Source organism: Podarcis melisellensis, assembly GCF_964234715.1.
Source record: "Podarcis melisellensis genome assembly, chromosome: 4".
In the NCBI taxonomy this organism is placed as follows: Eukaryota; Metazoa; Chordata; class Lepidosauria; order Squamata; family Lacertidae; genus Podarcis; species Podarcis melisellensis.
In genome coordinates, this window is record NC_138531.1 from 57,723,493 (window position 1) to 57,735,598 (window position 12,106).

General features: G+C 39.8%; 1 protein-coding gene across 2 annotated transcripts in view; it reads left to right on the forward strand.

Moving 5' to 3' along the window:
- Positions 1-11,695, forward strand: part of TMPRSS15 (transmembrane serine protease 15) — a 56,529-nt gene extending 44,834 nt beyond the window's left edge. Inside the window, exons 20-26 of one of the 2 annotated variants that reach the window (XM_081908088.1) lie at positions 88-183; positions 1,803-1,852; positions 2,315-2,489; positions 7,614-7,795; positions 8,031-8,126; positions 9,575-9,714; positions 10,359-11,686. In XM_081908088.1, coding sequence (XP_081764214.1) covers positions 88-183; positions 1,803-1,852; positions 2,315-2,489; positions 7,614-7,795; positions 8,031-8,126; positions 9,575-9,714; positions 10,359-10,514 — 895 coding nt within the window. In that variant the 3' untranslated portion in view covers positions 10,515-11,686. Of the gene's footprint in view, positions 1-87; positions 184-1,802; positions 1,853-2,314; positions 2,490-7,613; positions 7,796-8,030; positions 8,127-9,574; positions 9,715-10,358 lie in introns of both variants that reach the window. The other variant, XM_081908089.1, reaches the window with a different exon arrangement.
- Positions 11,696-12,106: the final 411 nt, after the last annotated feature.

The following is a 12,106-nucleotide window of genomic DNA, read 5'->3' on the forward strand; positions in this document are numbered from 1 at the left end:
ATTAATAAGGCATTTGGCATAATTGTTTCTGAAGGTTTATTATTATTATTTTAAAGAATATATTCCAAGCATTGTTTTCCTTTGTAGAAGTGTGAATAGATCGTATCCTGTCTTATTTGATCGGGCAGGACTTTTTGTGGAAGTTACAAAAGCAGTCAACAACAGTTTAATACTAACACCCAAGTAAGTATTCTAAACTTATGATGATGAACAATTGAAGTTGTGCTTAGGGCACATTATTTCCCCCCCCCCTTTAAATTCAGCTTGTCATCTTTTATAAAAAGGGATCATGCTAGTGGCATTAGGAGAGGGCTTATGCAGAATCTGCAGGTCAGTCCCAATGGTATAGTGGGGGGTGGGGTTTACATCCTTCCCCCCCCCTTTTTTTGCATGCATCTCTTCTGTCAAAGTTAGTCTTCCTTTTTCTTCCTATGTGGTCAGGACTTCCATTTCCTGAAGGAGGCCTTCTTGCCTCTAACAGCTACCTTTTCTTCTTGTTGTTAACTATTGTGGTATCTTCTTGGCTCTAGTGGTACCTCTTGAACTGCTGTATACATTCTACCTGAGCTTATTGTGAGTCCTCTGGAGATTTGACCCTGTTGACTTTGCCTTTCATCTTCCTTTTATACCACTCTCCTCACAAGCAATGTGTGAAGCAAGGCCAGTGAGGGCTATGACCTGGGTTGAGGGCATATGGTTGGGGATAGGGCGAGAGGGGAGTTCCCAGGGCCAATAGTACTAGTTGCATCAGGTGGGAAGTTCTAGGGGATTACCTGGGTGAGCAGGGAGTTGGCAATAGAGTAAGGGGTTGGTTGGAGGAGGCAGCCTTGGCAAGCAATGCAAGCAGGGGCAGAAGCCCTTAGTCCAGGGGTCGGGTCAGCAACCTTTTTCAGCTGTGGGCTGGTCCACCATCCCTCAGACCATGTGGTGGGCTGGACTATATTTTGAAAAAATTCCTATGCCCCACAAATAACCCGGAGATGCATTTTAAATAAAAGGACACATTCTACTCATCTAAAAACACGCTTATTCCCGGACCATCCACGGGCCGGATTGAGAAGGCGATTGGGCCACATCCGGCCCCTGGGCCTTGGTTGCCTAGCCCTGTCCTAGTCTCTCACTGTGTGTATTCTTTTTTTCCATTTGTGCAGTTGTCTTCTATTTATCTGCAAATTTTTATCCATGATGCTTGTTGATATTTACTGATTTGTGATGTGTTAACTAATGGCACAGTCACAGCTTCTGGGGCTCAGATGAATTGCAGACTAATGAAATATTCTTCAAGCCCCTGGATCACAGAAATACTAGAGTCGTTTTGATCTGTGGTCTTTTACTGTTCTGGAATCTATCTTCTTTTTTTCTTGACCAAATATTTCTCAGTCTTCTGAGCAAAGCTAAGATAGTCCCGACAGAGCAGAGTTATATCTATGTAGGTATTACTTCCTAGCAAGCTAACATTTTTAAATCTTTGGTCACACTGATCTCTAGTGGCAAATGACTGTGTAAACATATAAGAAAGCAATACTGTTTTCTTACTAGAGTACTGAGAGTCTATAGACTATTGTAAAATGTGCATACTTCCTAATACTAATGATTAAGGAAGTACAGGGTTTGGGGTGGCTTTTTTGTAGATTATGCCGTGTAGACTTTACATAATCCTTAAAGATACTTGTATATTTTTTTTAAAAAAAAAATTTATCTGGTGAGAAGCACCATGTCTCAAACCTTATGGTGTTCCAACAGGTAATGAAAATCTGTTTTCGCTAAACAGCTTAAATACAATTACTGTGTTCTCATTCTAGGGCAAGTTGTCTCAATAATTCAGTGATTCACCTGCAATGCAACAATAAACGTGAGTGTATGAACATTCAAAAGTTTAACACATAATGCCTGCACCACGTACATTTTCTCTTACATGTAACAATATGGTTTTTTTATATTTAACATGTATAAAATAGATTTCACAGGAACAAAAAGTATTGTAAATCCTAGCTTAAGTTAGGACACCAAAAGGCAGCACAAATAAAATAATCTTTAAGTGTTTCCAGAAAATATCCATCTTCATGCTACGTGAAGGCTCTAAGAGAAAGGATTTCCACTATGGGCAGTTGCCCCAAGTATCTGTCTCTGACATCTGTCTGTATAGTAAACTCAAATAATGTAGCTCTGGGTAATTCTGGAGATCATAAACTGTTCATAAAGAAGGCAATCTCAAATGAAATTCCACCACTTTGGAAAGTCATTATACTTCCTTCTAGATTTGGAGCCCCACAAATGACATGGATTTAACTTTAACCTTTTCTTTTAATGGTAGCATGTGGGGAAAGGCTGATTACTCAGGAACATGGAATGAAAATTATAGGTGGTTCTGATGCTCCAGAAGGTGCTTGGCCTTGGATGGTCTCGTTACGTTTCAACTCCAGGCCAGTTTGTGGAGCATCTCTTGTCAGCAATGAATGGCTAGTCTCTGCTGCACACTGTGTTTATGGGTAAGCTTAATTCTATCCTTAATTTGTAATATGTATCTGGTTCTTTGTTGTCATAATATTATTGCTTCTGATCGCTTAGCAGGAATTAGGAATTTAGGAAGTTATTTTATACGAAGTCAGACCATTGGTGCATCTTGCTTAGTCTTCCTTGGCTTCTGTATGACGCTGTTTCTTAATTTAGATTCTGATTATGTTGTTGTTTTATTGTAATTTTAGCATGTTGTTTTATGTTGCATTGTGATTTCAAATAAAAGGAGGTATAAAAATACTTTAAATAGATAAACAAATTGTCAACGCTGACTGGCTGTGGTTCTCTAGGTTTCAAACAGGGGTCTTTCCGAACCCTATGGGGACATACCAGGGCATGAGCCTGGGACCTTTTGCACATAGAGGTCAGTGCTCTACAACTGAGCTATGGTGTTTGATTTGCCATTTCGGAGAGAGCCATAAGCTAACATAAAATCAGGGTTGAGTGGATACATGAATCTGACCCATCTTTCAGGGGCCACTTTTGTCAGGTACACGCCTGATTCTTCATTCTTTGTAACCCCAGCTTTAATTTCATAGAAACATAGAGCTGAAAGGAACCACACAGGACATCTAGTCCAACCCCCTGCAATGCATGACTCTTTTGCCCGATGTGGGGCTCAAACCCATGACCCTGAGATTATGAGTCTCCTGCTCTACCAGCTGAGCTAAACTGGGCTTGCAAAGGATGGATCTTTGCAGCCATGGCTTGAATTCAAGCTGGGGCTGCAATATTCCTGTCAAAACTCAGCACCACTCTATGCAGAAATCAACTGCAGAAGCTCAGATTGAGAGCTCCTGCATAAATCCAGCCAGGCTAGGTTTTTGACACCAAAAACAGCCCTTCTTGCTGGGTAATATCAAGAATGCACTTTAAGGCTCCCAAAGATTTCTTTGCAGCCTTTACTTGTCCCACACTTGATGTCATATGGCATCAGGTATAGAGCAGGTAGATGTGGCTTGGGGGAAATGGCCATGACGCAATGTAGGACCCCATTACCTGTTTTAGCCCATGCCACTCTGATCTTAGATCATTGGGGGTGGGGTGGAGGGAGCCCTAGACCTTGAAACTGGCAAATCTTCAAACTCAGCAACATAAATGATCAGGGTTAGGGATCATATGAAATTCCATGTTATATCATTTCATTATATCAACATTTAATCCTGGTGCTGCAAAGGGCTCATTATCCTTGTTGCATGCTGTGTTTCCTGGGATGAAGCTTAGCTCTAGTCAGGGCTGGCCCACTCTTGCTGCTCCAGCAACAATAGCTACAGCTGGATCCTCCACCTTGCTACCAGCGACCTCTTGGTGTATAGGAGACACTACTGATTTCCTCCCTTCCCTAGGGAAGAAATGGTGAAGATGTCCCTCTGGGGCCTCCTGGAATCTTCACCTGACTGGTGTGATTCAGTGGGCCCTTTCCCCACACAACAGCCTTTGGGTAAGGTTGATTGGATTCCCCACCTTGTTCCCAATGTAGATCTTTATTCTCCCCTTTTTCCTAATGCAGAAATTCATTCACCTCTTCATCCCTTGTGGGAAGGTGCCATTTTGTAGTTCGCCTCAGGTGCCAAAATGTCTTTCTAGTGAAAATGAATCAAATACATTCAGCCCCCCTCTTTCAATTAGGTTTTATCAGGCATCTTGGTGTAATGCTCATTTAAGAACTATACAAAAAAGCACTGTTGCACATAGAGACAATGAAGATTGTTCTGCTATATAGACAAAAGAAGTGTGTAAATTCTTCTGGCAGATTTCCCAAAGGTTAATTGAAAATAGCCATAATCAGTTATAATTCTTCATTTTTTCCATCTAGATTTATTAATGTTATGAAGATCTTCTGGGCAATTCTTACTCAGCTGTATTTATTCATACTGTTCTAACAATAACATAGAACTTTAGCACTATTTAAAGCATGGCATTTTCCAGTGCCTTAGCAATTAAGGATATGCTGGCATATGGAATGATATTTTAAAAAACCAAAAACTAGGCAATCTTACAGAGCATACTTCCACAACATCATGTGGGTCTCTCAATCTTTTAGATATTTTAGCTGCCTCTATCAAGGTTTTTGTTGCTTTTTATTTTCTTTAACAAAATGCTGCCTTTAATAGAGCTGACACAAAGCAATAGCTCTGTTTTACTGACAGTTACATTCTGGGGCTGAAATCACTATGAGCTGATGTGTTAATGAGATGTTAATGGTTTTGGAGGAGATCTAAAAGACTGCTATGGTAGTATTAGAAGCAACTGCATTGTCATCTTGGTGTAAAGGGAAAGTGTGTGTGGAGTCAAAATTTGGTTCTTTGGAGACAATCAGTGGATTGACTTCACCCAGTTTTTGGCATGACAAGCAGAAACTCAACACTATTCATTTAAAAATCACAATATTTCTTGGTTTGCAAAAATACTTGGGCAGTGCCAGGCATTTCCTTCTAGTATTTATATATTTGTGTGTGTGCATATGTAAATATATCTAAATTATTAACATATATTTAACATTTTGCTGATTATTTTTCAGTTCAGTTCAGTTTTTTTATCAGTGTTGATCAGATTACATATTACTAAAACCTTCTATGGTATATCAGAATGTAAACATATTTATTGCAATGTATCTAATACAGTCAAAGCTCTTCACTTCTAAAAATGGAATCCAGTTTGATGATTCTTCAATTTACTTGCAACCTTATATCTCATCAGTTACAATAGGGGATATAAGCAAGTAACGAGTGATTAATGTAAAGTTATCTACATGAAATATGCTATACCAGGCTAAGTGTTCCCACGTTATTTAGAATCACTTGAGTATCTGCATTACTCATCCAACATGTTGCCAGTGGTGTCATTAAGAAATGACCTCATATCTTCTAAAGGTAGATTCAGCTTCACAGCCCAGTATACAACCCATCCATATAAGGCAAAATAAGCCATGGTATTTGTGTTTGACCACTAGAGCAATGAATTACACTCTGCAGTGTAAGTGGTATTAGCAAGCACCCCATTTGTCACTGACCAAGCTGTCATTTAGCCTTTGTCATAAAAGCACAATAATATACTCCTGAGCCCTCTTCCTTTGGCTGCTATAAAAAGACCCCTCTTTTCTCAAAGCTGCATAATAGATAGTACTGGGCTAGAAGGTGATCATGTCTCTGCAGTGGAATAGATGCATCAGTTATCCTTACCTCTTTGATGATACCCCACTTCCCAGTGCTATGAGACACAAAATACAGGCAGTGGTAAGTCAGGTTAAATTAAAGTCTGTAACTATCAAACATATTTTTCTTTATTCACAAATAATCTAAATTCATCTGAAATGCTGCTTAAATATGAAAGCAATGTACAAACATTTTGGTGTATTCCATAAAGGTATCCCCAGGCACCATAGTTCCTTGGCGGAAGCTGAAGTGTGACTTGAAAAATTAAGCCACCCTGTTGGATCAGCCCTCACTATGTGGTAAAACCAGACATGGTGTCCTGTGCACACCCAGCCAAGGAAGACAAGCAGCCGATAGTAAATTCTTTATTGACAAAAGCACACAATTACAGCACACCAGATAGAAACGCACGCATACTTCTAGCGTCTACGTAGCTAGCATTAACTTTCCCAGGTTTGTGCTGGGTGAAGTAGTTGAAGCAACTGTGGGACCAAGCCACTCTGACTACCACCACTCCAGTTTGTGTAGCCTTGTCTGACAGAGTGCGCAGACACAACCTGAGACATGAAAGTTGTCCCTGTGCTTTTTTTATACAAGCTCCCTTTGGGGGCAGTGGGGCAGGAGAGATCAGGTCCCTTACCCAAACTGCCTCTTACCTCCATTTCTGACATGCCCTGTCCTCCTCCTCCAATTCTTACTGCTTCAATCCTGGCTCCTGCCTTGCGGGTGGCACCAAAATGCATAAATCACTGCCCTCTCTCCTGGGTCAGCCTCTATGCCCCCTTCCTCCATCACACATTCAGCGGAACCCTGCCAGTCCCTGACATCTGGTAGAGAGATGGGTAGCAAATATGGGCAGAGGTATCCCCAGGAAGGTGTACAACTACACTGTCATATACTGGTCCAGTTCATACTGTAGTTATTGGGCAATTAAGGAAAGTATAGTCCCAATATCAACTGACCGAGGGAAGGCTTGTGGGAATGTTGTGGATAGTAGGAGAGGATATATTGATTAAATATTATCCTTCCTCACTCACGCTAGTGAGTCAGTAGCAGAGTACATTCCCCAGTGTATTGCAGGCAGCTAGTTGGTATATTTGTATGAATCTCTTTACTTAAGCAATCCAATCTGGCATTGTCCAGATTGGGTTATTCCTGGTAATTTCCCCTTTTATCCCTCTCAAAAAGAATAAAGGCACAACAGTCTTCTTTTAAAAGTAATAAGAAATTTTCTCACATTCAGTTCACAGTTGGCTCCCTGAAGGCAGGCTTGTAGTTACAGAATAGAGATTGAGTTCATCCCATATGAGGATTGGGCTCATGGCTGAGAGCCAGCAGACAGCAAAAGCATCAGTATCAGAAGAGAGCAGCAAAAGAGTCAAAGAGGAAGATGACTGACCCTTTTAAAAGGGTCTCACAGGATCACACCCATCTACCTGGTCACAGGCAGGGGGAGGATGCTCCAGACCAGGTGTGACAGGAAGTCCTCCTGACTGGAGTACCATCCCCGTGTGTCCACTCTGAGCAGACAGGAAATGTTGTACTTGACTGCTTATGTTACATCCCACAAAGTTTTGGGTGGTATGCAGGACACAATATTAGATTACCTTTCTCACAGTAGCAAACAGATTGCTTATTCAGTTTTCAGGCTGTGTGTAATTTTTGTGTTAAAATAATATGTCTCTCCAATTTTAATATGTGGGAATCTTGTAAAAATTTGGCATGCTCTGGTTTATATCAACAATACTGTCAGACCTCCATACCAATTTCAAATGATACAGTAAGAGCCCATTGCATGGTCCAGCTGCATTCAAATGACTGGGACATTGTGCAAAGTGGTGTAAAAGTAGAAAATAACAGAAATTACATGTCACAAATTGCTCAGATTTGTTATTTGATCACAGTTGATTCTGACTCAGAATATTCCTTGTAATTCCTCAGGAGGAATTTAAAACCATCTCAGTGGAAAGCCGTACTAGGTGCGCATAACAATCTGAATTTGTCATATCCTCAAATAGTTATTCAAGAGATCGATCAAATCATCATAAATCCCCATTACAATAAGCGAACGAAAGATAGTGACATTGCTTTGATGCATCTTCAAATCCGAGTGAATTACACAGGTGGGATCATTTTCTTTTCCTGGTTTCTTTCATATGGTGAAGTGATTTAGAGTCAAATCTGGAATAACTTTGGAAAGTTAAGATACTACATGTTTCCAATAAAATAATAAAATAGACCTGAGTAATGGACGCATTCTGGACTCATTGCTGTGGAGGAGCTGCTTGTATAATGACATCACAAAATGGACATAATGGACACTGGAATTGAAACTGATTGATCATTTATTTTTCACAGATTACATTCAGCCCATTTGCTTCCCAGAAAATACAAAACAATTTTTGCCAGGAACTAATTGCTCCATTGCTGGCTGGGGAAGAACTACAAATCAAGGTACGTCATCACACTGTTAAAAGGCCCTATTAAAATCCAGAGCAGAACTTTTTCTCTGTGTTTTTTTGTCTCTGTGTTTTGGTATTTTCATGATGCAATCAGTACAAGGTACTTGAAGTAAATATATGTTGCTATGCAGAAAAATATTTTTCTTATAACTGTCATAGCACTAGCTGCAATGGAACAAATTATACCCCCCACCCAGGAGAGCTGTTGGACCAAAGTGTGGGCCATAAAAAGAAAAGATAAGCCTTTCTTTTTACTCTGTGGGGCAAACAACAGGTTGGGTGTGGATATTTTTATCTGGAAAATGTTGCGCAAAGAATTTGTAATTTAGCCACCTGCTCCAATCAAATTAGCAGATCAAGGTGACTGCTTTTCAATAATGCATGGCATGTAGTTTAGCCCTGAATAAGTAATGCACATTGGAACCAATATGCATAGATCTGCACCAGTTAAAAAGGACAGAATGCAGTCAAGGCCAGGGTTAAGGAAATCAGGAAACATCAATACATGATGCAAATACATAAGGCCTCATTTCTCACAAATGCCTACCAATCCCATCAAGTTGCTCCATGGAGAAGAAAGTTATTTTTTCCATTCTGATATGTTGGTTTGCATGTTGGCCTCTGCTTCTAGACCATGGTTCACCGGCAGATGCACATGTGCCTACAAAGACCCTCCCTGTCATTCACAAGGTATCTCTCTCCACTGAGGTTCATCCTGAAAGAAGCATTTTATTGTAGACAATGGAAGAGGTTGTGCTGTGTGCTTGGTTGCAGGAGGTGTGCCCACAACAGTTTCTCTGGTTTGCAAACGTGCCCACAGGCCCTCTGTTCTAGCCTATGCTTTCAATTATATGTATAAACAAGGGGCTATATTTAAAGATACCAATAAATCAGAAACAGCAAAGAGTTTTCTGGCACTTTAAAAATACTAGCTGCGTTGTTGTCGCATTAGCTTTTATGGACCTGAGCCTATTTCATTCGATGCATCAAGTATCCTCCTCATTTGGCAAACACATAGATGTTTACAAACAATAAAAACTGTAAATTGAGGGCAGCTCTAGTCTACAAAAGCTTGTGCCACAATAAATCTGTTTTGAATGTGTCACACATTTTCAAACAGATATACAGTTATCCTTTAGGAATTTTTGTGACTTGCAAGAAGTTAAAGATGATTTTCATTGTTCTATAGAGAAATATTTTAGCTAAATTTTTGTGCAGTATTAAATGGAATGCTTTTGGTAGTGCAACCAACATAAATTTGCCAGTTTTAAAATAGTTTAGTTTCAGTTAACAGCCTACAAATTTAAATGTGATTTCTCACCCAGTATAAGGCATCTATAAACTGTCCGTTGGAAACGAGCAATGTTAGAATGAATGAAAATATTGAATAACTTGTTTTACATTATGCATCAGGCTCATTCAATGCATATGTTTAAACAGGTTCTGTGGCAAGCATATTGCAGGAAGCAGAAGTCCCTCTTATAACACATGAGAAATGCCAGCAATTGATGCCAGAGTACAATATTACTGAAAATATGATATGTGCAGGATATGATGAAGGAGGAACTGATTCCTGTCAGGTAAAATTGATAACATATGTCTTCTCTGCTACAATACAGCTGGGGAAACCCAGCCAGATGGTGGGGTATAAATAATAAATTATTATTATTATTAGGCACATTTTTTAATTCTCTGATCATTACTTATGGTGCTAAATGTTCTATATCATAATTTGATAACTGATATATGGAAAAAGCATTACTTAACTTGGGAGCTTTCTTTAAGGACAGCATCATTATCAACATCATCATTATCATACTGCTTTCAATTCTTCTCATTTATGACCTTAGCATACTTGAATTTATTTAGAGAAACAACAACCTCTAGGTTCTGTCACCTCCAAGGGAATACAAAGCAACTACTGATAGCATTGCAGGCCATGGGCTGCTGTCATCCTCAGATTGTTTCTAAAGATATTCTGCCGTCTAAGAAAGGCAATGTCTATTTCTCCAATGCTTACAAAAACCCTTCTGACACAACTTTCATGCTGGCTCAAAGAATTTAGCTTAAAGTAGAAGCTCATGAAGAGGGTTCTGTTAATACTGCGTATAACTGACAGGCATCTCAGTGAATGCTGAAGGCCATAGCAAATCCCATTTTAGCTTTACATAGTGTTTTGTCTCCAATTAAAAACAAATGTATGTAACAATATTTGTCATTCCAGGGAGATTCTGGTGGTCCACTGATGTGTCAGGAGAATGAAAGGTGGTTACTCGCTGGCGTGATATCCTTTGGCCGTCAGTGTGCTCTGCCAAATCGTCCCGGCGTTTATGTGAAAGTTTCGAAATTTGTCGACTGGATAAAAAAGACTATCCATTAGCACCATTTAATATATATATATGGAAAACTAGAGGGTTATGTTCAACAAAGCCACTCCATTACTACAAGGATTTCCACTTGTTCAGAAGAACTTCCACTGCCTCTTCTCCCCCTGTGTTTCCACCCTCCACAATAAGTATGTCCTGGGGAAACTTAACAGAACAACAGTGTCCCGTTAGGACTACAAGATCAGCAGAGAAGGGCACCACATTGAGAAGTGCAGAGAACGGTACCCCAGGAGATAGTGTTCTCCATGGCAGCCCCAAAATGGTAGAACTCTCTCCTGAGAGAGAAGTGTCTTGCATCTTCATTGATCACTGTATGCTATAAATGCACCTCTTTACCCTGAAACATCAACTGTGACATGTATACCATCATAGAATTGTAGAGTTGAAAGGTACCCCAAGAGACATCTAAGCTAACCCCCTGCAATGAAGGAATCATAGTCTTTAAAATGTATTTTTGTAGTACTGAATATTGTTCATGCCTGCTCTCTCTGCTTAACTTTCGTTGTGCTTTTCTCATCACAAATAAAGTACTGAAGACGCTGCAAGTAAGCCTTCCTTCTGTTGATTTTGGTTACTGGAAATCTCAGTCCTGAAGTATTATTTAAGATGCTGAGGTAGAAGCAGAGATTTCTGCTGTCAAAAACTTGTTCCTGGAACAGGCAACTTTGGCAGAGCCATCCATTTCTGAAGGTCAAAATGCCACACAGCTTCACTTCCTTACTGCAAGGATATACCTACACAACCTCCATTGGCGTTGAATCATTAGAATGACTGTAGTTGTGCTTTTCTGATACTGTACTGTAAGAAGCTGTTCATATAAGCTTCTTCTTAATTGCCACATATATCCCTCCCTCAACTGCCACTGCCTTTGAATAGCAGTTGTGCCCAGGGTCTTGAAAGGATCAGTGACCTAGAAACTATGATGCACTGGGACAATGTCTTCTCTCTCCCAGTGCAGGAAAGAGGAAAAACACCAAAACAAGGAGACAAAATGCCCCCCCTGTGCCAGTGGCTGGCTTCTTTATACTAGACCCTGGACATTTCTGCCTTTCCTGACATAGCAGAACACAGGTGGGGACAGTTTGTTTATTTAGGTCGTCAACAATTGTTGTTAAAATCTTGTTACTTGGCACAGCAATAACTAGCGATCTTTGCCTTCCCATCCACCCCCCTTTTTTTTTTGTTTCCAAGGATTGAATGAATAACTTGCCATGGGCAGAATGACTCAAGTTGCCCCTGGACAAGCATAATATCAAAATACCCTTTCTGCTACCAAAGTGTACTCATTACAGTTCATCAGTTTGTTTCCCCGTGGTTTTGAAGTTTATCCTTGCAGAATAGCACAGTGTTGCCAATTGTCTTTAGTAATGTAAGTCAAAGAACAACAGTAAAATCACCTCCTTTTTCAAATAAATAATCCTACAGTCAATATTTTTATCAAATTTTTATGCAAAGATAAATTATTTTGTTACACTGTAAATTTATATTAACTGAATTTACAGCACACCCATTAATAAGAGACAATACAACGTATGAGAAACTAACAAGGAGGGAGTTAAAATTTAAACTAGAATGACTGTTTAGA